This window comes from Falco punctatus, assembly GCF_963210335.1.
Source record: "Falco punctatus genome assembly, chromosome: 2".
Lineage (NCBI taxonomy): Eukaryota > Metazoa > Chordata > Aves > Falconiformes > Falconidae > Falco > Falco punctatus.
In genome coordinates this window covers 3,423,520-3,446,437 of record NC_137581.1, presented here as the reverse complement: position 1 = coordinate 3,446,437, position 22,918 = coordinate 3,423,520, and the positions used below count along the sequence as shown (strand labels likewise).

The 22,918-nt window shown below is 38.9% G+C and overlaps 1 protein-coding gene across 4 annotated transcripts in view; it reads right to left on the bottom strand.

The window, feature by feature from the left end:
* The window catches only part of UVRAG (UV radiation resistance associated), a 100,430-nt gene that overhangs the window by 51,552 nt on the left and 25,960 nt on the right, over nt 1-22,918 (bottom strand). For all 4 annotated transcript variants that reach the window (XM_080376212.1, XM_080376213.1, XM_080376215.1 and 1 more), the window contains 6 exons: nt 18,956-19,041; nt 5,310-5,415; nt 3,088-3,214; nt 1,953-2,037; nt 1,400-1,487; nt 766-826 (listed from right to left, as the gene is read on the bottom strand). In XM_080376212.1, the coding sequence (XP_080232338.1) occupies nt 766-826; nt 1,400-1,487; nt 1,953-2,037; nt 3,088-3,214; nt 5,310-5,415; nt 18,956-19,041 (553 nt within the window). The remainder of the gene's footprint in view (nt 1-765; nt 827-1,399; nt 1,488-1,952; nt 2,038-3,087; nt 3,215-5,309; nt 5,416-18,955; nt 19,042-22,918) is intronic.

The following is a 22,918-nucleotide window of genomic DNA, read 5'->3' as shown; positions in this document are numbered from 1 at the left end:
TAACTACTATGGGATGGCTTTAAAGAGTTAAACAATTGTTTCTTGGACAAAAACCTCAATCCATGTCTTGCAGAATGAGCAAGTACTGGGAGCAAGAAATTCTCAAGCATATTTTAATGAAGTTCCAACTCACATCAAACATTTGCAGATGAATGCATGCCATTACTTGTACAACAGTTATACAGATAGGCATGCTATATATTTGCTTCTGCAATAAGGTGACTGTAGACAGCTGAAGTAGAAGCTGACTTGTAAAATACTCCATACTGTCAGGCAGCTTTAAAGTCTTACTTACACAAGATATTTACTTGGTAGTTCACCAGCAACTACAGCAAACTGAATGGGGATTCATGCATGTTGCTCCATCAAAATTTATGGATTCAGTGTAGTCATAATGGAATTTTAGGACGAATGTTTTTCAGAATCACTAAGTTTGGAAGACACCTTTGGAAATCGCATAGTCTAAGCCCCCTGCTCAGAGCAGGGTCAGCTACAGCAGGTTGCCCAGGACTCTCCCAGGCAATGTGGGTAACTTGTTCCAGTGTTTCAGTATTGAGTCTTAGAATACAGAGGTACTTTTCCAAGAGTCAACAGTAACTTCCTTCAAACTAGCTAGGAGGTAGGAATAAAAAAGGCATAAAAGTTTTCTTCTAGTCTACACCTTTCCAGTCATAAATTTGGGTCCTAAGCCATTGCTATCAGTTTACTTATTTTCATAAAGTTTACAAGCAGTGTCAACTGAACAACTAAATAATATCTGGCTACCTTGAAAGTCTTCAGAATTAGGAAGCTTGACTCCACAAACAAAGTAATCCTTTTGATCATTCTGTAAGTTTAAAATCAACAACGGAAAGTGAGAACAGAACAACATCGAGAAAACAGAAACCTGCACAAAATCCAATGACAAAGCATTTTTGTGAAGAAAAAACTAAATATTCAATTAAACAGAGCAACTTTGACACAGTATTTTAGTCCACATCTCATAACTCAGAAATAAATGCAACTTTTTATAAAGAAGGAAGAGCTTCATCTTAATTCATTATATAAAAGATTTTGGAGTTCAGTATTTGGACATCTGTTTATGTGCACTTTGTTAAAGTTCAGCTAGCCTGCTGTCAGGGTTACATTATAAAATTGTTAACAAAATGAAAATATCCATTAAATTACAGCTACAGCTATTTCTACTTTTATTGTGGAGACTATTTGTGAGGTGCTGGCATAAGTCCTCTTCCTGTGAGGTTTGCAATCTAAGGACCAAATCCAAGAAAAAGCTGGAAAAAACAGCATGAGTGAAGAGCAAGTTTCATCACTAATAAAACATGGTATTTGCTCACAGTGTAATTAATATATAGGAAATTCATTTCACATCAAGCAGATTTTTAGAATATTAAAAACATACCAGATCAATAGGGTAGATATAGGATAGCTCTGACAGCAATTGCTTGCATCGAATAGTCTGCTGGGCATTTGTCTTCAAAAACAGTTCTCTTTGGGGAAAGAGATCCCAAACCCATTAGTTTCTTCAAAAGCTTTAAGTAAAGGTATCAAACCCTTGTATCCCTTCTGCAGCTTCCCAAGCTTCACCTCTCCTCCCCAAAAAAGTTAGGTAATTCCACAAAAAATAAGAAAATACAGAAGGCAAAGCTGATTTTTCATTGTCAGTTGTACCTCATACTATAGGCGTATTTTGACTATGACAACCAAGTATTACAAAGCTGTGTTACATTAAAACAGACCTAGTCTACACATGCAATCAAGCATCTGTTTTCTTCTCTTCTAGACTTGCCACTGTTGATTATCACTTTAGATATCTACAAATCATAGCAGAGATGTCTTAACTGATGTTTTGGAGCAACATTAGTAAAAATTTGGTGCCAGGAGTCCCACTTCAAGTGGCCCACTCTCAAGCGTGTATTTCCTTTCCAATCGGAGAAAAAGTGTAAACCCTTTACCTCTTTGCAGTGCATTCCTTTCTTAATTCATGCAGGGATTCATTATGCTCTTGAAGTTTCTGGTATTCAGTCTCAAATGCATTTTCTAAGCAACATGAAGAATCAGGAAAAAAATTACTCTCAAATATTTTCTTATCTGGAGTTTTAAAAAGTAGATACTGACACAAATGTTGGCAATAATCCTCCACTTACTCTTAGATGCCCATTTTCCATGTTAAGCTGCCAAACTGGGGAATGACAGTAGGAGAAACACCTGTCTGCATACACTATACACCATTCACCAGCCAAACACAACCAATTATACCCCAATTCTCCTTTAACACCTCTTTCCCTCACACCCACATCCACAGTAGTGGAGTAATTCAGTTAACGCATCTTAATACTTGCATAGCCAGAATTAGGTGGAAAACCCCTCATTTTTAGTAGTGATTAGTTATTTTAAACGTAATAGGTATTTAAAAAAAAATAAAAATCAAATGTTCATGTGTAGCTTGGTCACTGGTGAGCTCCAAAGAGACAGTGATACAGTATTTTACATACAGGACTATATACAGTCATACATATAGTCATATATATGATGCTTTCCCAGTAAAAGAAAATACCAAGACTACTGAGCTTTTCATCTTTCACTTACATATTAAGCTATTAAGAGGAATTTTTGTCTTCTAACACTTAGAATAGGATCCTAATCACAGGTACAGTAACATCCCTCATGACATTATAATGTGCCTGCATCAAGCCACTGTTCGCTGCATTACAGTGCAGCTCTTCCGAGTGTCTCAAAATGTTGATAAAGTGTAGATGTAAGATTGCTTTAGAGAGCTGTCATAGTAAGAAGTTATTCAGAGACAGGATATCAGAAACTGCTGCCCAGAATTCAGTATGACACAGATGGTAAAGAGATTATTTGAAGCTTGTAGCCAGATATAAAAAACAGACACAAACATGTTAGAGCCATACACAAAAAAAACAAACCCAAAAACCCACAGCCCAAAAAACCCACCACACCAACAAAATAACCCCCATCAAAACAGCACCTTTATTACGGTCACCATGACCATAAGCTAGGCGACTACTCTTCTGATCAGTGGATTATGAAGATCTGCAATAAAAGCATTAACATTTCTACACCTACCTCTGTCATGCAAAGTAACTTTTTCCTTATGCAACAAGGCTACTTCTTGACCAAGGGCCTTCTTCTGCCTCTCCAGTTCATTACGCAGCACCAGGATCTTCAACTGTAAACATTCACTCTCCTTTTTCTATTGGAAGAAAATCAGAGTTAAAAAAGATACAAGTTTTTCTGCACACAAGCAGTTCCATAAAAGGAGTGATAGGAGGAAAGCAAAAAAGGGGCAAGACTAGTGTCTGCTGGACTAAAGGTGGAGTTCATAGATCACCACAGGCAATAGATAATCAAAGACCCTAATTATTTTGCTGCCTTGGAAGGAGAAAAACTCAGCTCTGTTCCAAAGTGCCTGCTCCCTCTGTGAGATGCACAGAGACTGAAGGAAACTTCTGCAGGACAAGTACATAGAAACTTACAGCAGAGTGCTAGCAGCAGGACAAGCATTCATTCCCTGGCAAAGGGTTGGGCAACAAGAAAGAAGAGCAGCCATAAGAAGTCTATGCTAAACTGAAGCAGGGAGCTGGAAAAAAGATTGGCTGTATCATTACGGATTATGTCATTACATTATATCTGAAGGACCCCTTTAAAAAAAATTGGGATTTGCCCTGTACCTACTCTAAATCTATTAGTGCTTCATAAAAATATTTTTTGTTATTTGATGCATTATTATCCACTGACAAATTGCGTTGCCATGTGTGCAGTGAAGCAGAATTTTCTATTATAAGTGGGGGTTTGTTTTAAGGAAGGAGCATCTACCATGTTTAATAGATCCATATTGGGAGTAACTGAAGACAGCTTCAAAATGGAAAAGAGAAGTTATGTTTCTTCAGTCCAGTCACAACCCTGCTGGAGTTCAAAGCCCAAAGAAGCACTCACACAAGACTTGCTCACAAGTATGTCTAAGTGCTATCAGACAATGTCGCATATAACGCTGCCAGCCTTCACTTTTTCAAGCAGTTAGCGGACATAATGTTTCTTCAACACTAGCTGCCTGAAAAAAAAGTCAGTTCTTGCTGAACTCTTTCTTCCACTTCATATTTGCTTCAGTTACACATGTATGCTCTTCTGGTTCAAGACCGCAGCAGGAAACATCAGTCAATTTTATAGTTCACACACTTATAAAGGGGAATGGAAGCCCAACAAGAGTTTCCACTACTGAACAAAGGAAGAAAGAAATAGGTAATCATTTCCTTATACATAGACCATGGTTGCTAAGAAGTTGCATCACATGTGTGATCATTATCATTTTTGGTTTTAGTATTCTTCACAATTTTGCTCACGCATATCTATAAAGGAAAAGCCTTTGCCTAGAGGGACAAGGATATCCGTAAGTAAAAAAAGATGGCTAATAACCTTTTAACAGCCAAGATACCAGCAGAAGGCAAAGCAGCTCTGGGTTGGAGTCACTCACAGGAGATGTGATGTTGCTCCTTAAGGGAGATGACTCCTTTGCTTCTTTGTCTACAGTGCAACCCTATAATTAAGTGTGGATAAACAATCTCCCATTTTTCCATTGGAAATTAGCAGAGTACTCTCAACCCAGGATCTGCCTTACAGCAATAAAGTAACTTCACGTCACAAGTTTGCCCTTTCCTATACAAGGCACCAGACACATGCCAGTGAGTACCGAGACAATGAAGTCACTACAAGCCATTCTTGTTCTGGCAATTCACTGCTTTAAACTGAGCTCAGCCTTCCTGGGCAGAAAGTCGAAAGTAATGCCAGTACACTTTTTTGGAGAGGGGAAAGAACAGGCAAAACAAACTGTCAAAAGCTATTGAAAACTCTAACACATTTCCTACTCAAACTGAACATGTCACTTGAGTGACAGCTTTTGCATGAATGCTGTTCACCCAAAGGGAGCAGAAGTGCAAGAAGATATAGCCAGTGGACTCACCTCACTAAACACACCCCAAGATTCTGTCAAGATTTATCTAAATCATTAAAAGTTTGTTTTTCCTGATAAACCTCTTTCATGCACTGTGCCATGTTTATGCTTTTCTAGTATAAAAGCAATTATACAAAATAAAGGTAAAAATAGGATGATCTATCAACCCATCTGTGTAACACAAAAATTCATTACAGTTCTCAGATAAATTCCCATTTGAAATTACAAGTTTAAGTAAAAATTTTCAAGTCTGATTAAAGAACTCCCAAGCTTATGGTCAAGACATCAGCCAGATGCTTCAGCAAGCCTGTAGAATAAGGTTTGAAATAATCAAACTTACCAGTTCATTGCTTGTAGATGTACATCTCAGCTTTTCTTCAATCTCCCTTCCTATTTTCTGAACGGTTACCTGAGTCTGTTTAATTGCACACTGGGCTCTGTGAAGCCTGTAAGGAAAAGAGAAGTTACAGCTGTACTAAAGGTTCCCCACACATGTCCTAATGATGAATGTGCCAGCTGCCTCAAACCCAGCAACAGTAACATGAATTCAGATTGGCAGCTTCTATTTTGAAACAAAATATTAAAAGAATCATAACTTGCACATTTTATATAAATGAGTATCCAAAGTAAACTATCAAGTCTCTCAATTCGATCAAGTACCAAATCTCCTTCTCATTTGTTAAATTCAATACATGCTGATAAGGCAAAGCTGTAGGTGAGACAGCAGGTAATTACAGGGATCTTGTGTAACAATGAAGTTGTAACACTGAACATCAAAACGGATAGACATGAGTTACCATGAGCACTGTTAACACAGGCCAGCTTTAAAAAAGGATCCTTTACATCAGGGGTCCTCAAACTACGGCCCGAAGGCCCCCCAGGGTCCTCAATCCGACCCTTGGTATTTACAGACACACACACCCCCGCCAGGGGTTGAGGGGGGAAAACCAAGCAACCGCAGATGACTGCCTGCCACTGCATCCGCGCGCTGGCCCCTGTTTAAAAAGTTTGAGGACCCCTGATCTACATGCTACCCAGGCCAAGAGCATGAAACACCCTTTAGTATCTCCAAATATCCTATGGGCCCTTCTGTAACAGAAACATGGGTTTCTTATTTTAATCACATTTGAAGTGTGAAAAGATGATGATTATGTGTTTCTGATCATTAGCCCTGGCTTCAGGGTAGAAGGGAAACTGATTATTTGCCATATTTATTGAAAAAAAAAATCAGGCAGAGGAAAGCAATGGCAAAAACAGGTCAGAAGTATTAACATCTTAACATGATCAGGGAGCGGAAATTAACTTATTTATTAGAAAAAAATCAGAGTTGGTCTGCAGACACAGGCTATGTCTTTTCACGCATGCAAACCCAGGCTTACTTTTCCCATTCACAGTTTCACTGTTAATGGCTTCTTTTGTAAGGATATTGTTCAGGTAGCCTTGCTGCTGGCATAAGCACTTCACTAAGGTCTAGCTAGAACAGCAAAAATGTGGTCAGATAACCTACTGTATGACATTTGTGCTTTGCCAGGCAGACAATGAAAAAAACAAGCCTGCTTCAATTCATCTACACTCTGCCAAAATTAAAAATATTTGCCTCTTCACAGGAACATTTAATTTTACTAAAGCAAGGCTACAAATTTGCCATAAGCCAAGGACCAAAACACACTAGAGCACACAGAAAAGGCTACTCAGCTCCTACCTTTTACATTCTCTAATCTCTTGCAGATTTATAAGCAATTGAGGCATTGCTATTTAAAGTTTTTGGCTAACGGTTTTTAATGGTCTGTATGAGCTAGACCAAGATAACCAGGCTAAGTGCTTCAAGTACACATAATCACAAAGCATTACTCCTCCTCACACCTCTCCCCTCCACACCCCATCTCAACAGCCATATTACCGATTACTTTATTCAGCATGAGGACAGCACCTAAACCACCTAGCCCAGCAAAGAAATACACAGGGAGGAGATTATACACTGACAACAGGGAATGAGCAGTGCGAGCAATATTAAACAGGGTCATTTAGGCATTTTGTGATATAACTTTAAGTTAATACATTTAAATTATCAGACACCTTTAGCTCCATCACAATATTGCTTCTCTTAAAACACCGTTCTCTGTAGTAGTACAATTCGAAACAAAAATCGAAGTGATTCCTTTGGTTTCTTTAGAGCTTCTCCAACCGCTCGGCCCAAGCAGCTTTTTAGGGGTAGCTGTACCCCATCCAAATGACATATCAAGAGCTTTTTAGGGGTAGCTGTACCCCATCCAAATGACATATCAAGCAGCATGGCTCTACTGACTGCTACCAAGGTGGGGGCAAGACTGCTGAGGGCAGCAGCACTGGGTCACCCAAGAGCTTGGTCTCACATCCCTAACAGTACTGAAACCTCCTGGAAACACTTATTTCCTACTAGGAACTACGGCTTACACCTCCCACCTTCCCAAATGTATCTTGAGGCTGTTGGCTATGTAACGCATGGTTACACAGGTCAAAGCATCATGAACATCATTCAAAGCTCTGCTATCACACCATAAAGCACGGTCTTAAGTTTTCTACTTCAACAGTTTCCAGTCTGCCTGTTTTCCAAAAGCCTGGAACAATTTCCTTCCAGACACAAGAAAGCCTTACTCTACCTATAAGGTTTAGCTTTGGGTAATAACAGAGTACCGTTTCCCTTTCCTCTTCATCTAATTTTATACTGGAAGAACATTCTCGCTTTAGTCTGTTAGTGATTAAGAAGTGTTTTACAAGTTTTCATGTCACGCAATTTAGGTAGCAAAATCTGACTGCTGAAAAGTGTTTTACTCATTGAAGGAGTATTTGTGCAACTCAAATTGTTAGATAGATCACTTACTACATAAGTTCCTCCCAGTGATTTGATCAATACTGAGTTAACAACCTTTACGTTTTTTACTAGCTTCAAGTTCTTCTACATGTGCCCAAGTATAAGGAGCAAACATCTACTCAGACTGACTTATCAAAACCTTAGAATACTTCTTCAATTTGGAGAATCTATACCTAAAGGTATATTCCGATATTATTACTGCTATACACAGGAATTCAGCAATCAAGTCTGTTTTTAATAAGAAATGGTTTTCTTAAGCCAAACATCATCCAGTCATTTCTTGCAATATAAAAAACCCCGTACACTTAAACTTGGCTGCCTTGATGCCAAACCATGCCATTTACATTGCAAGAGAGAAAAAACTTACTGATACTGGTTGACTCAATCTCAGTATGTTCACTGTTGTTTCAAAAACCTTAAAATGGTAACAGTAACATGATGACCACATCCAAAGTTAAGCCTTCCAAGATTAAGATTTTAGGAACTTCACATCACAAAAGCAGCAACTATCGACAGAAACCTCCCTTTTCCAGCCAAAAAATCCCCCACTGCACCCACATGGAAATCTTTGGTCATCCAACAAGGGGAATACAAACTAAGCCATAACAATACCAGCATGGAAATTCTGTCCATCATTTCTACATGCACAAGACAGACTACGGTGGAGACAATTATGACTGTACCAATGAATGGAGATCAGCAAGCTAAGGCCATAAATCTAGATTAAAAATTACATATAATGAATACAGAGAAACTTCAATGCTAATTGACTACATATTGTTTCCATTTCTGGTCTGAATGCAAGTCCAATGCTATAGCCTAAAGTTAGCACAATTTGCACTTTGAGTACAATCTGGCTTGGTTTAGTAATTGACAACGATGAGCCAACTGATGGCATAATCTACATGCTATCAGCCAATGCAGGATTCTTCCCAGATTGTTCAAGAGGGTTTTTATTTTTTTTATTAAAATTAGCACTTCCATAGCACTTCAAGAGCTAATTCAGGGCTTCAAGAGGCCACTGGCTTGCTACCAAATTTCTTTCGGCAATCAGAAAAGCCAAGCCAGTTACAGCAGAAATCCAAACCTTTTTAAAGAAATAGCTTAGCCAACAGTGTCGTCATCCTGTGTCTGCAGGCTGCTCTGGTGTCTCTGCAGCAGCTCACAGCCATTGTCAGCCAGCAGTAGAGTAATACGAACATTAAATATGAGAGATTTACTGCTGTCGCTTGGGGCCCTTGAGAGCTGCCATGCTAGTGTCCAACATCAAGTGAGTTGCACGCTGCTCCTGGGAAAGAAGTGAAAAGCAAAGTAGACGTTAGAATTCCTTACCACCCTAATACAGTTTGGAAGTGGAGATCCATGAAGCTGCTCTCATATCACTGCTTTCTGAGACAGGGAGACTAAGAGGAAACAAAATACTCTCCCTTCCTTTGAAAGTTTAGAAGACAGCAGTACAAATAGAAAAACATGAGCCTTGTATCATAAACTTAAGAGCAACAAAAGCTGCCTCCCTAACTGATCCAGGAAGAACTGGCACACAAAATTTCAACATATCTCCTCTTCACTTGCTAGTTTCCAAGTTGCTGAAATAGAGGCTATTTGGGGTATTTCTTCAAAGCTTTTCAAGTCTGATGTAAAACTGCCACATCCCTGTGCCCCTCTGCATGTGTTGTCTGTCCATCCCCCCCGCCCCCTCCCCCCCCCCCCAAACAAAACCAACCCAACCCAACCTACTTTTTACCTTGGCTGTAAGATTTGAAACAATTCCAGCATATAATATGATGATCAATTCAATTTGGGTACTGACTTAGAGGGAAAAAGTTGCCACGTTTTGGACTTCTTCACCATTACAGGATTTCTTTACAATAACATCCTTGTCTTGCTTGCAAGATCAAGCAGTTTCCCTGACTTCCCAAGGCCACACAATGCAGTGATCCAACATAACTTGACTTTACAACTTGGGAATGTGCTATAACAACACGTTCGCTCTCTTGAGGCTTCCAATAAGTTTGAGGCAACGTTTGAAGGTTCAGCTGAAGCACTTTCCTTTAAGACTTGTTGCTGTATCCTGCAACTGAGATAGCCCTCTTGGTCAAGAATTAGTCCAGTGATTTACGAGTTTATACATCAAGTTAATTCCTGGCTGAAATCTTTAAAAAACTGTAGCGACAATTGTGCATATTAAGCTAACATACACTTATGTTTACATTAACGAAAGAGTCTCAACTTTACTAGATATCTGATACATGGTTTTGTAGTTCTATCATACGCTCCAAGTATCTATTTGCTTCTATCAGACATCTGGATTTTTCACGTATGAAACTAAGCCATAAATACATCAATTAATTACAGCAGTCACACAGTACAGCTACTTCTCACAAGAGAAATAAATGCTTATGGTCTTATTTGCCAGAACAACCCTCATTTACAATGAGACTAAATTTAAACTATGAATTACTACCAGGGATTTAGAAAATATAACAGAACACTTCTGGCCATAAGCGAAATGTAGGAACCTGGAAGTAAAATACCCAAACCTATTATTAAAGAACAAAATAATCCAAGACTTTCCTATTAAATACAAAAAAAATTGGAATGCACACTACTTTCTATCAGTCCAGAAATTAGATTATGTAGAGTGCCAGCCAGCTATAACTTTTTTTTTTTTTTTTACACAGCCCCTTAAACCATTACTTGCTACATATCTGCTTTCCCACAAGAAAAAGTTTTCTAATTTATAATCATACACTCCCTTTCTCAATTACCTCAGAAACCTATACCTACAATTTGTCAAAAGCAGATGTAGGGCAAGAGAAGACAGTAGGGAGTAAGAGGAGAATAAAATGCAAGTCTGACTTGTTCATTTATGCCATTAAACCTCTACAAGAGCCAGTGCTGTAAGAAACTCAAACAAGACAGTGCTATTAAAGCACAGATACTTTCCATCATCCTTTCAAACAGTCTTAATTTGAGCCTTACATGTGTAAGACTCAAATTAAGCTTTTGAATAACCAAGTCCATGTGGACACTGCAACAGTGGATGCTTTGAGCTATTTGCAAATGGAAAAAAACATATATATCAGACTGGCAGCAGGGGAGGTCCTGGCCTTCAGTGTGAGGAACATTTAAAGGAGCTAGCTAGTATACAGATCACCTTCAATATGCACAGGACATGAATGGAAAAGGAGTTTTCACGTGAAGCACAAAGAACTTTTTCCATACACGAAGTCAGAAAACCTGAGATGTCTTTAGTTCTCTTATTCCAGTTCACAGATTTAACTCCAGTGCTGGCTTGATTTTTTTATTCAAAGAACAAACGTATTTGTGGCAAATAACAGAGGACGTTTCTTCTTTATACTGGTGCTCATCAGTTTGTTATTACAGAAACATTGCTGCCAGGGCAACAGGCAAAATCATATTCAAGACACTACATACAGTTGCATAAACATGTAAAGATGACTCCTACCAGAAAGATAGTAACACTAGTAGAATACAACAGCCTTTTCCTGACACACAATTTGCCAACAAATCTTAACATAAGTTTCAACTCTCACTCTGAGACAGTGAGCAAGTCTAAGACTGGAGTTAAAGCCCAACTGAGAAGGAAGATGCATAAATTCAGGTTGAATGGGTTACAGGCTCCACCTAAAAAAGGGAAACTGCTGCTCTCAAGTTGCTTCTGTTCTTCCAGTTGCAGTCCACACAACCAATAAAGTGTTTGTGACAACCCAGTGCAGGCCTTACCCACCAGAGGGCTAAGGAGAAACACCAGTGCATACTCAGGTGACTCATTTTTTCTAGTTGCAAGCTACTGCACCTCTTCCTGGAAGCCATCCCCAAACTCAAATCAAAGTTTACTTCCAAGAGAAGTAGAATTCTGCAGCCGACTCAAAAACGTGAGATCTCCCACTAGACAAAGGGATGGCCTGAACACTCACAAGAGTGTTCTGCAGCTTCTCAGTCATAGGTGCATTCCCTACCCTGCCTTGTTTTTAATTATCAAAGACATTAAAGCATTTCCCCCAATGTGAGATCTTTAATCCATTTTATTTGTTCTCAGTCAAAATGCAGCATTGACTCTCCCTGATGCGGTTAGGTATTTCTGAGCATTCTGGAGACATGATTGCATTCACTGAAATCTTTCCCCAGGCTGACAGATAAAGAAATTAGCAGTCCCATTCTCATGGCCACATCCAGGACGAAACTGTAACAAGAAATAGAGTCCCAAATGCCATTGTTCACAAAATCCTCCTTCTTAAACACTTTCAGGTGTCTGTTAGAATATTATTTAGCTAAGTGACATGCTCTGGTTTTCATCAACTCTAATATAGCCAGAAAAAGGAGAAGGATTGGGTTATGACTTCTAATCTAATTGAACATTGCTTCATTGATATGCTCTTTTACATGATGTCAAAAATAGGAAGAATAAAGCTATTTTTAAGTTCTGCATAGCTCTGTGTAACCTCTCTCAAACAGTGCTCTGAAACCAAATCTGATCAAGAGCTAGCAACATGCCTATCATGCTTACCTTAAAAATCTGCCACTGTAGGGGTGTTTATTCCATACGGCACAGTGGAAAAGATGAAGATAATAGCAGCAGCCTACTAACCCTGCAGTTAAATTAACACACAAAAATTCCCACCTCTCTCTCATGCTATGCAGACTGTTTCAACTTGCTATGACCCATGCCGCTCTCTTCGACAGATTTTGGCAAATGTCAGGCTTGTAAACTGACTCTTCTGATGACTGATTAGCCTCACTTTCCATATGTCTTAGCACCACACAGGTAAAATGCCTGGGAACACATTTGTCTAAAAGTCTGATTCCACAGATAAAAACACCTAAAAAACTTCTCAAAATAATTCAGATCACAATTTCCATCTCCATTGCTACTTCCCAGGAAAACAGCACCCCACAATTCCAACCCACATAGTTTTTAGGCCAAGTGAGATGACACTTCTTACACTGTTCATCCATTTCAGAACTGTTTATTAAAGTATAGAGGCACTCAAGAGGTCTGATTACAATTCATGTTTATTTATGCTGGCCTTAGGCCACCTGGGTTTTCATGTCCAAAGCCATGGGGATGCCTGCCTTGTCTTGGCTGCCTATACACTATGAAGAGCCAAGTCTTCCAGGTGGAAATCTTTCCTAGCGAGAAACATCAAGCCTGGCCATCACAGAAAAACAACCATACTTATCACTAGCAAAGGGAAGTTTTAGCAGAGGAACTTACTGATTTAAGAGCTCAAGTTATGCTAAGAGGAATTCTACTACCCATTCCACACTTGAGACTGTATTTCCACATCTGCTGGGAGGGTGATGGCAGCAGTAGTAGCAACATTAAAGTCTGCAACTTGAGCCAGCAATTTGACTGCTAAGATACTCACAGGAAAAGCTAGAACAAGGCACCGCAAGAGCATCAGGCTATTAGTGACAACCTTTTCCTGCCACACACACCGCCTTCTCAGGATATGACACTTTCTACGGCATGAACATTCATAACTACAACATTTAGAGTCATGGCTATGAGTAGGGACCCTTCTCTGAGGCAAGAACAGTAAAGGCAAAAGCTACAAACAAAACTTTTAACTGTCAGTGCCTATTTTAGAATTAAAAAACAAAAAGAGAAAGCTTTCCTACATCCCCTTATCTCTGTGCATCTACCAGTATGCTAAAAAGAATGGGGTAGCAAAGAGCAACTCTGCAACTGCAGAGGCTAGAGGCTGAATCCTACCTGCTGGGCAGAGTTCCACTGGGTTCACTTGTTCCATGGAGATGAGCATGGAAATAGAGGGAACTTCAGGGAAGTTCAAAAGACAGTACAGCTTTGTGTGGCTCACCTCTGGGTTTATCAGATGCTGTACAATCCTCCAAAGAGAGCAGTTCACAGTATGTTTTCTTCCTGCTCTCCCTCCTTTTCACCCCACCAAACATCTGGAAACCTAAAGTTTGTAATTGCTCCTTATAGCAACTCTACAATAGCAAAGTGACTGAGTTACTGGCTGTCCAGATGGGACACTGATGCTGTTCAAAATTGCCTTGTCTTCTGCTTCTCCTTAGCTGTAAACAGGTCAATGTACCCCTGAGATACACCTGAACACAAAGCAGTTTAAGCCTATGAAGACCTTGCGCACTCCATCGTTCTCCACTTGGAGGTTATGAAAAACAACTTCAATTTTAGCATAATTCCTATGTGTGAAAAATAGGTGCCCAAGGCAGTTACTACATTTGGCACGTGCAATTCCACTGACCCTGTAGTCTCAGAGAAACTACTCTGAGATACTAATTAGTTTTTCAACACTACAGCTGCTTATGTTGACTGCATCCTGTTGTCCCTTTTTCTAGTTTCAGAGATCAACTTGTGCTAGGTTCTGTTCCTTCAATAAGCCTGCCAATATAAATGGAAGAATTTAAACACACAGGCAACGTTATCTCTTAAAAAGCTTCTTTCCTAAGACAGGCTGAGCTAAACAAAAGCTGATTTTATAGCATCCCCGTGTTTTAGTCTTTGTCACTTAAGATAGCTGATTTTACCAACCTCTCAAGGTTTCACACTGCAGACAAACACTACCTACATTTGTATTCTTAAAAAACATCTCTTCAGTGACAAGACATGCACTCTTTGTCAAATGAACAGTTATATTTTACAAACAGCAAATCCTGAAACAAAGCCTGTCACTTTGAAGCATATTATGACAGATTATGAAATCTGAAGTAGATAGGCATACTTAAGGCACTGGGACTTAAAAGACAATTTCTAGTAACTAATACTTGCCATGTGTCAACATGCCCAATGTTCAACAGTGCCCTGCAAGTTTCTTTGAGCCCCTAACCTAGAAAGTAGCAATTAGTTGCTAGTTCAGAAGTTGAGCTCTGGTCCTTCTCAGAGCAGGGTCTTGTCACTCACAATCCCGGACCATTTAAAGTCACTGAACATCACATTTCTGTGATGTGAAATACAGGGAAATTGTTATCTTAGTTTTATAATTTGGTTCAAAGTCATGTTTACCTGTCCAGGGCACTGCAGCCAGATTTATTTGTTTGTAACCAGAACTGCGAGAACCTGTTGGTTTTGATGAAGGCACAGCCTGTGTGGTCTCTGGAGTTGCTCTAGTTTGAGATATGATCCACTAGATCAGATGCACATGTGCACATGTGGCAGTAGCAGAGAAAGCCCTTTAACACCTGTAAGTATTATTTAAATCAACTTCAGCCAGATTAGATATTAGCAATATTACAGCAGTTTCCTAGAGCTGGTCTTTACTCACCTCCAGCACTTAAATTGTACCAGTATCAGATTTTGTTGTTGTTAAACAGTATTTTTTCAACAAATACAACCAAAATGTTTTCAATTTGGATTAACTGGCTGGCTAAACAGCACGAACGTGCCATCCCATCTGCTGAAGGATTGATTAAACCATAGAGAAGGCTGTTTTAACTGGAGAAGTGAAAATACAGGAAGCAAAACTTCAAAGGGGCAGGTTTCACTAGTTCTTAGAGCATTTTTTGTCTCCAGGCAGAATCTGGGAGAATTTTAAGCGCTCACTTAGAGGCACAAAAGCCATCAGGCAGGCCAATTGCCTCAAGTACCAGAACAGCAGGAAAAGCTGTTGTAGAACCCAAAATATTACTTTTTTTATTTAGGAACCGAAGTAAAGTTTTAACATACAGGATTTTGAGCCCTTTCTTTACAGATCACCAGCATATCCCATCTTCCCAACACTACTTCATACTGAAAGGTCTATTTTTCTAAGTTTTAAGAAAAGTATAGAAAACTAAGAGAATACTAAATATAAACCTATTCCCATCAGTGCTGCAAACGTGCAGAGAGCTTGATTATGGAGACATGTCCAGAACATGACCTCAGATGAATTTGGCCCATCCTGAGTGTTATGTGAAAGGTGAAACATGTTACTGTATAACCTATTACTACCAGCAACATAATATTTAGAAAGCCTTTAAGTGACCTCTTTTCAGGAAATCTGACAATATGGCCAAGGGACAAAAACTTCAAAATTTTAGCTTTCCAGTTGAGGTGGTTAATTTTTGTAGTCTTTCTTAAAACAAATGGCTGGAAGAACATTCGTAATTTCCACATGGCATGAAAAACTTATTAGCAGCACAATGTTTGCCTGAGGATCTTGTCCCTGCCCCAAAACAAGAAGGTTCATGAGCTGCAGAGGTGCTGAGAACTCCTTGTGAAAAGCTAAGCTGTCTAGATACTTAAAACTTTTCCTCCTGCTTAATTAACTTGTAAATCCATGTAATTAAGCATCTGAGCACACAGGCACTATTTTAATCCAACACTCAAAAAAATTTTCTACTGTTCACACACTCTGGCATTCCTAATTAATTTTTTTAAATCAACATAATTTGAGCCAAGCACGTGCTTTTCATTAAGGCCTATTCATAAGCTTCACAAGTTTTAGCTATTCACTTCTTTGGAGAAGTAAAAAAACCAAACCAAACAAAAAAAAAGAAAATATTGAAATCTTCCCCAAATAGCAGTTTTGACAGCAGACAGGGATCAACCATAGAAGTTCTCATTTTGCAGTTTTTCAGGAGTTAAGGGCTGAGCTAGAACCTGCTATCTCAATCTATTTTCACACAGTACAGCTGATCATAGCAGCTATGACACATCAGGCAGCACAGTACCAACAGAGTAACTGAGATGCAGATCCCACCATCACCAGGACTTGCTTCCTTTTTTGAGAAGTTTCAACAAAGCCAGTACAAGCTGTTCTGCATATTCACATCTTGTGAAAACATTAGGAAACCACATGTGCAGCTTGTGATTTTTTATTACAGACAAATATCATATCATGAGAAAGTCTTCAGAACATGGGATTTAATGTGACCAGATGCAAACCTTTACAGTGTAGACACCTCCCTATTCTCTTTACAGCCAACAGACAGAAGCAGGCAGACAGCAATTCATTTCCTCCCAAAGTACACATCCTGTCAAATGAATCACAACTCAAATTATGCCCATCTCTCTCTTCTGGCTGTAGATGGAACATGTCCTCACAAAGAACAAACTTTGGAAAGAGTTCACGAGCCAGTTAGTCAAGCCTAGACTCCTGGAAGAGGTGGCAAACCAGTCTGCTTGATAGAAGAAAAAGGACACCCAACAATGAGACTGAAGATTATTTTAAAAGAAAGAAATGCTGTCACCACTCTTTTGAGCTAGATATGAAAAGGTAGGCCACAGTAGAGAAAGTATACCTGTAAGAAAGCAGATGACAGAGGGAATAAAAAGGATTCTGGACTTTGCCTCAGTTCATGAAGAACTTTCCTAGCTAGGAAGGAAACAGAGAAAAATAGCACCTAGTTAGAATTTGTGACCATACCTTTTTCTGGAACCAGGCAATGTAATATATATTCCTTGATAGGGTATGTAGAATCCACTGAAATATAATCAGCAGCAGGCCTGGTGCCAAGGCCTGGAAAAAAACGTTCCTTTTATGACAAAGCAAAAAGAGGATGCCTTAGCTCAGAGGCAGGGCTAAACAGCAGCTACACCCAACAGCATACCTAAATAAGAGATAGTGCCTAGGCTCCCACCTTCCCAAGACCGAGCAAAGCGCATGGCGCCAGTAATCAGGTTTCAAAACAGCACTGGTGAGCATCCATCAAGGGGAGCTTTATGAAAAGTGACTTCTTCATTTCTTGTCAGCTTTATCATACACAGTCAGACACTTTCAGAAGAAGGACCACAGCTCAACTTAGAGAAGGTTAGACAGGGGTCCAGTCGGTCAAGTTCATGACATAGATATATTATACAAGTATAATAGTGTTTTTTCCACAGCATGCTTCATAATACAAAGTAGTGCAAAGGAAATGTGGAAAAACACCCAAAACCACCTGAATAAAACAATCAGGGTGGCCAACACACATTTTCTTCTCTCAATTTAACAAAGACTTAATATGAGGTAGTGTAGGAGTTGCCTTCTAATGGACTGTGCCAAAACTTCGTAACACACCCTCTGGTGGTTTTCCACTAAAAGTACAGAAGACAAGCATTTCAAAAGCAGCCTTTACTTTAAATATGCTTTACAAAATCAAGAAACAGCACATTTAAATTTTAAGAGAGCTTATAAAATAAAGACTTCTGAATAAGCAACCTTGAGCTAACTTTTCCTACGGCTTTGCTCACTAGAGAGAGCCAATGCTTCATACAGGCAACACTGACACCTACTGTTAACACTACCAAAGGGATTCAACTTCACAACTGATTAAAAAAAGCAAACACATTTTTCCAAAGACTTTTGAAAGCGTATTAAACATTTCCTGTTCAAGGGTTTCCTCTGTAGTACATCTATTGCTATTACTGAGGAACTGAAGTTATCAACCTGTGTTGTTAAATGCCTTTTGAATACAAATTCCTCAAAGCCAGCCTACTGACAGCATTTAAAACCTGTTTTATTTCCCCACAGCTACCATTTTCGAACTATTATAATTAAAGCAGATCTGAAAAAGGCCTTTTGTTTACCTTCATACTAGTATTTATTGGTTTTCACCACCAGAAACACCTAAGTAACCACCCAAAAGTGCAGTTACTGTACCTTTCTTACACCATACACGTGTTGGAGTAACCAGGTCCTGACTATGCAACGCCTCTTTTTCTGGATTACAAGGAAGAATTATCCAAAAGGTAACTTCAATTCAGTGGTTCAACATTGAAAAATCACACACACACACACACTTACGTGTGTAGCTCTTTTGCTTAAACTACAGCCTCATTCTACCAGATTAAGTTTTGGCAAGTTACTTTTTTCCTCATTGTTCTCATTTAAGTAAATTTTAATTTTGTTGAGAAGAACAGAGTGGGGGCTTTCTACAGAAGCTCTCCAACAAAGAAGCTCCACGATTTCAACATTCACAAGGCAAGTCCATGCACCAGCTCCACAGCAAGCTCTATTTCACGGCACTTAAAGCATCCACATGGTAGAAGCCCAGAAACCACCAAGGAATCATGTCCTTGCTACCAGTGCTAAATCAGCACTACCTAGATACCTCCTTTGCACACTTCAGTGCAGAAGGTTATTTTTATATTTGGAAAGGCTTCTTACATACACACACTCTAAAGAAGTTACAATAGCTACACAGAATATTCTCAAAAACCTTACCTAAGCAAAGAGAAGACATCGTAAGAGTTACGAACACAGTTCTGATCCACCTGGAGAAGACTATTCTTCAGGGTACCTGAGTGATCCTTAAGGCAAAGAAAGAATATTTATTTAAGAATCAAAAACTTTTCCATCTTGATTGAAAGCATGCACTTTTGGTAGCACAACAAACGTTCTCGCATTTAATGTATTTGAAATCTGTCTTCATACAGTTTTATGTACAGTAGGTAGAAACAATTTAAGGTGGTAATAACACCAAGTTCAAGCCTAGCCTACAACAGCCATTACTTAGCTGTAAAGATGTTAATGACCTATCACTTTATCTGTGCTCTAGACACAGAGTGTGTTTTCCTGTACTACACAGATTTTATGCACAGAAATACTGAAGGATGCAATTTGAAGCACTGTCATTCTTCAGCTTCAGATCTGAGAGCCTATTCAGTAACGTGCCAGAGATGTACAAGACAATGAGATAAAGCTCTATTCTTTATTCATGCTGTAACACTTTTAAAAGATCAAGGCATTCTTAGTTTTGAATGATGTGAACAAGTTTCTGAAAGTTCCCTCCCCCCCAAAAAAAAAAAAAAAAGGTTATCCTTAAGGGAGCAAAGTGCTTTGGTGCCTCTTCGTGTGGAGTGTACAGTAACAGACAAACTGCAATTTTTCACACTGCAAAGGTCAGATACCAAGCTATTCCATATTCAGGCATGGTCACACAAATTCCTAGAAACATCACAAACTCAGAACTATTTCTTCACATGATAAAGCAAATTTTAAGTAGGGCCACCTGGCAGCATTGTGGGAAAGTTTATGGAATATAGGGAAAAAGGTAATTGGTTTAGTGTATGAAGTAGCCCTAGCGTGCACACATGATCAGATAATTTTCTAGCAGTAATACAGATGTACCAAGTACCACAATTCCTGCCTTAACAGGCCGTTTCCACACAGATGATGCTGAAATGCAGTTAAATGTCAACATCTACTGACAGAATTGTTAGGCATACACCATGCAGCAGACATCCCTTTCCACCAAAAATAAGGTTCCACCTAAATAATCACGAGATCTATACATTACATTATGCATCATATTGAACAGAGGCATCAAGTCAGCAAGTCTCAACTAATTTCCTTTCTTAAGATGTTGGATCCTACATGCTGTAATCCATACATATATCCCCTGAAAAAAATACCAAAATAAAGACGTCAATGCCTCAATGAACCAGGATGGTGGAAAACTAAAAATGCACAACTAGCATCACCATTTTACACCATGAAGTTGATGTTTTTTCAAGAAACACTGACTTCAGAAAGCAACATGCAAAATTTTTCAGAGAACAAGTGGAACAGCCTAGAAAAACTAGTTTTAGGGAGGGAAAGAATTTAGAGCAGCAATATATTTCAGCCTTTTCTTTTTTTCCTCCTGTACTAGTGTGTTGAAAGGAAATTCCTCGAGTCAGATACCAAGTGATCCATACAAACCGAGGAGACTTGCAGAACACGCAACGGAAGGGTTTCAGACTATTAAAGAAGCTTGCCCTTTGAAAGGGGAATTTGTCTACTTCTCTACCACAGCTTTTATTACATACAAGCACACGTATTTGTGAACACACAAAAAGGCTTTGCTTGAGCTAAGTGGCTAAAAAAGCATATGTGGGGAGAGACTCTACCTGCATAGAGAACACACACTACAGTGAAAGAGAGATACAGCTTTCCAAAGATAAAGGTCCTTCCTGCTTGACAGTTACAAATAGCTACAATTGAAGAAAATAACTTACTCTTCTATTCCCCCATACCAGTGACCACAGAAAAAAATGTTTTGAGTTATGAAGAGCCGTATAGACTAGTTCTGGTTTTACTTCAAAGACACTATAGAAAGCTAGTCATTAACTAAAAAAGCTATAGTTACTTCGCTAAATACACTTTCTGAGAAGATACCACTGGAAGAGTAAGGGCAAGTTATCAGTTAGTAGCAGCAAGTGTAAAATAGTTAAAAGAAAATTTGGAAGGCAGGAAGGCATTGAAGAAACCCGAGAAGGAGCAACCTGATTTTAGGAAAGCCAGTATAGCACCCAGATTCAGTCCTGTTAAACCTGGGTAAAAAGTAGTTTTACACACAAGCATGCAGTCTCAGATAAAACCAGATTCAGAAAACTGCCAAAAGGATTGGGAATACTTTAAGTCCAGGTTGAAAGCTTAAAAAAAAATAAAAATATATCTGAAGCTCACATCTATCTTACTCAAACATTGGAACAGCTCAAGCAAATCCAAGTAGAGTTTCACTATGATTACTAGAAAGGAGGAAATCAAGAGAGGAACAAGCACTTCAGTGGTCTCACACCAGAAGGGAAACAGGAAAATAAATTGAACAAGTCTGTGATGAAGGCAGAACCCTGCTGAAATCTTCTGGCAAAATTACTGCAGTAACTTACTACAAAATAAAAAAAAAAAAAACTTGAAGAGAAACAGAAACCGGAGGTACAATTATGTGAAAGTCAAATGTAGTTAAGAACAAAGCAGCTACATTGGCAGCACACATTTGTATTTACATTGAGAAGAAAAGCTGTTAACACTAGAAGAGGAGTTACACTAGCACTGTCAGACACCTACAGTAAAGCAGTAATAGCCTTCAGGGCTCAGAAGGCAGACACAAAGGCTTCTGAAACCTCATTGCCCAGCATTTTTCTTCCATGAGCCAAGTACCCATTGCAGGAAGAAAACTGCAACATGAGTAAGAACGTTACCCAAAGAAGATGTTCGGTTTTTCATTGCATATCAGCAACACCCAAGTTGCTGCTGAACAGAAAAGATGGTAGAAAAGCAAAATTCCTAATACCTATATATTGTCAGCAATACAAAATTTAAAGGCTTTTAGACATCAGTAGAAAGAAAGCGAAGAGCCTGTGATATTACCAACAATAAAGAGGCCTTGGATATGGTTCTTTTATTTTGTTAAGATAATAATTGCTACACTGCAATTGTCTGGTTCACCTAGAATTTCTCCACCAGTACTGCTGCTAGTTTTCTACTTTGATCCTTTATATGACAGCAGCTTCTGACAAAGCAAGCGTTCTGAGGACAAACCTGCATTTTGAAGGTTATCTTGTATACAAGTAGCCTGGAAGGTTCTAAAACAGCTACCTAGTGAAGTTCTAAGCTTCCAGTGCTTCAATTTTAAATTACACAGTTTAGCAATTAGAATATTCCTATTTGAGTGTTGCTCTTGCTGGTTTTCTTTACCAGGGACATATGCATTTAATCAATAAACGTACAATAGTCACCAATAAAAACAACAGTTGAGTTGTAACAGTCCCTAACATTCCTGCTCTACTTCATTTTATTCTGCTGCAATAGTTTTTAGGCTCCCACCTCTCTTACCACAGGTAAGGTTCACAGACAGAAAATGGGAATTTGTGTTTAGATCCAGACAGACCAAGCAATGCTCAGAAGCACATCTGCAGTGTGTTTTGAAACTCTGGAGTTCCTGAAATATTGCCAGAACAGTTTAATCAACTTCCAACAATTTTCTTACTTTGGCTCATAAGTGGTCTTAATTAATGTCAAAGACATTTAATAAACTAATAAAATTCAGTTTATTGCAAAACTCCATAAATCAACTTTGGCAATTAATTCATAGTCCAAAGAACTGGGGGGTTTGAGCAATGGAGAGGGAAAAAAAGTGTACTAAACCTTAATTTTGTCCATACTGAGATGTGCAAAAATAGGACACTTCCAACATTGACTGAAGTGCCTTTGTGCATGAGGTTTTCATTAATTTGCAAAATGATACTTTTAAGATTCTATTTTCATAATGAAGTTTCATGTGTGACAGTGCAAAGAAACTAAAACTGTTATTCCATTCATGTACTACCTCAAAAATTGAGACTAATAATTAAGACATCTTGAAGTATTAACAGATCCACCACAATCTCACCAGAAGAAAAAAAGCACCACAGGAGATCAGAA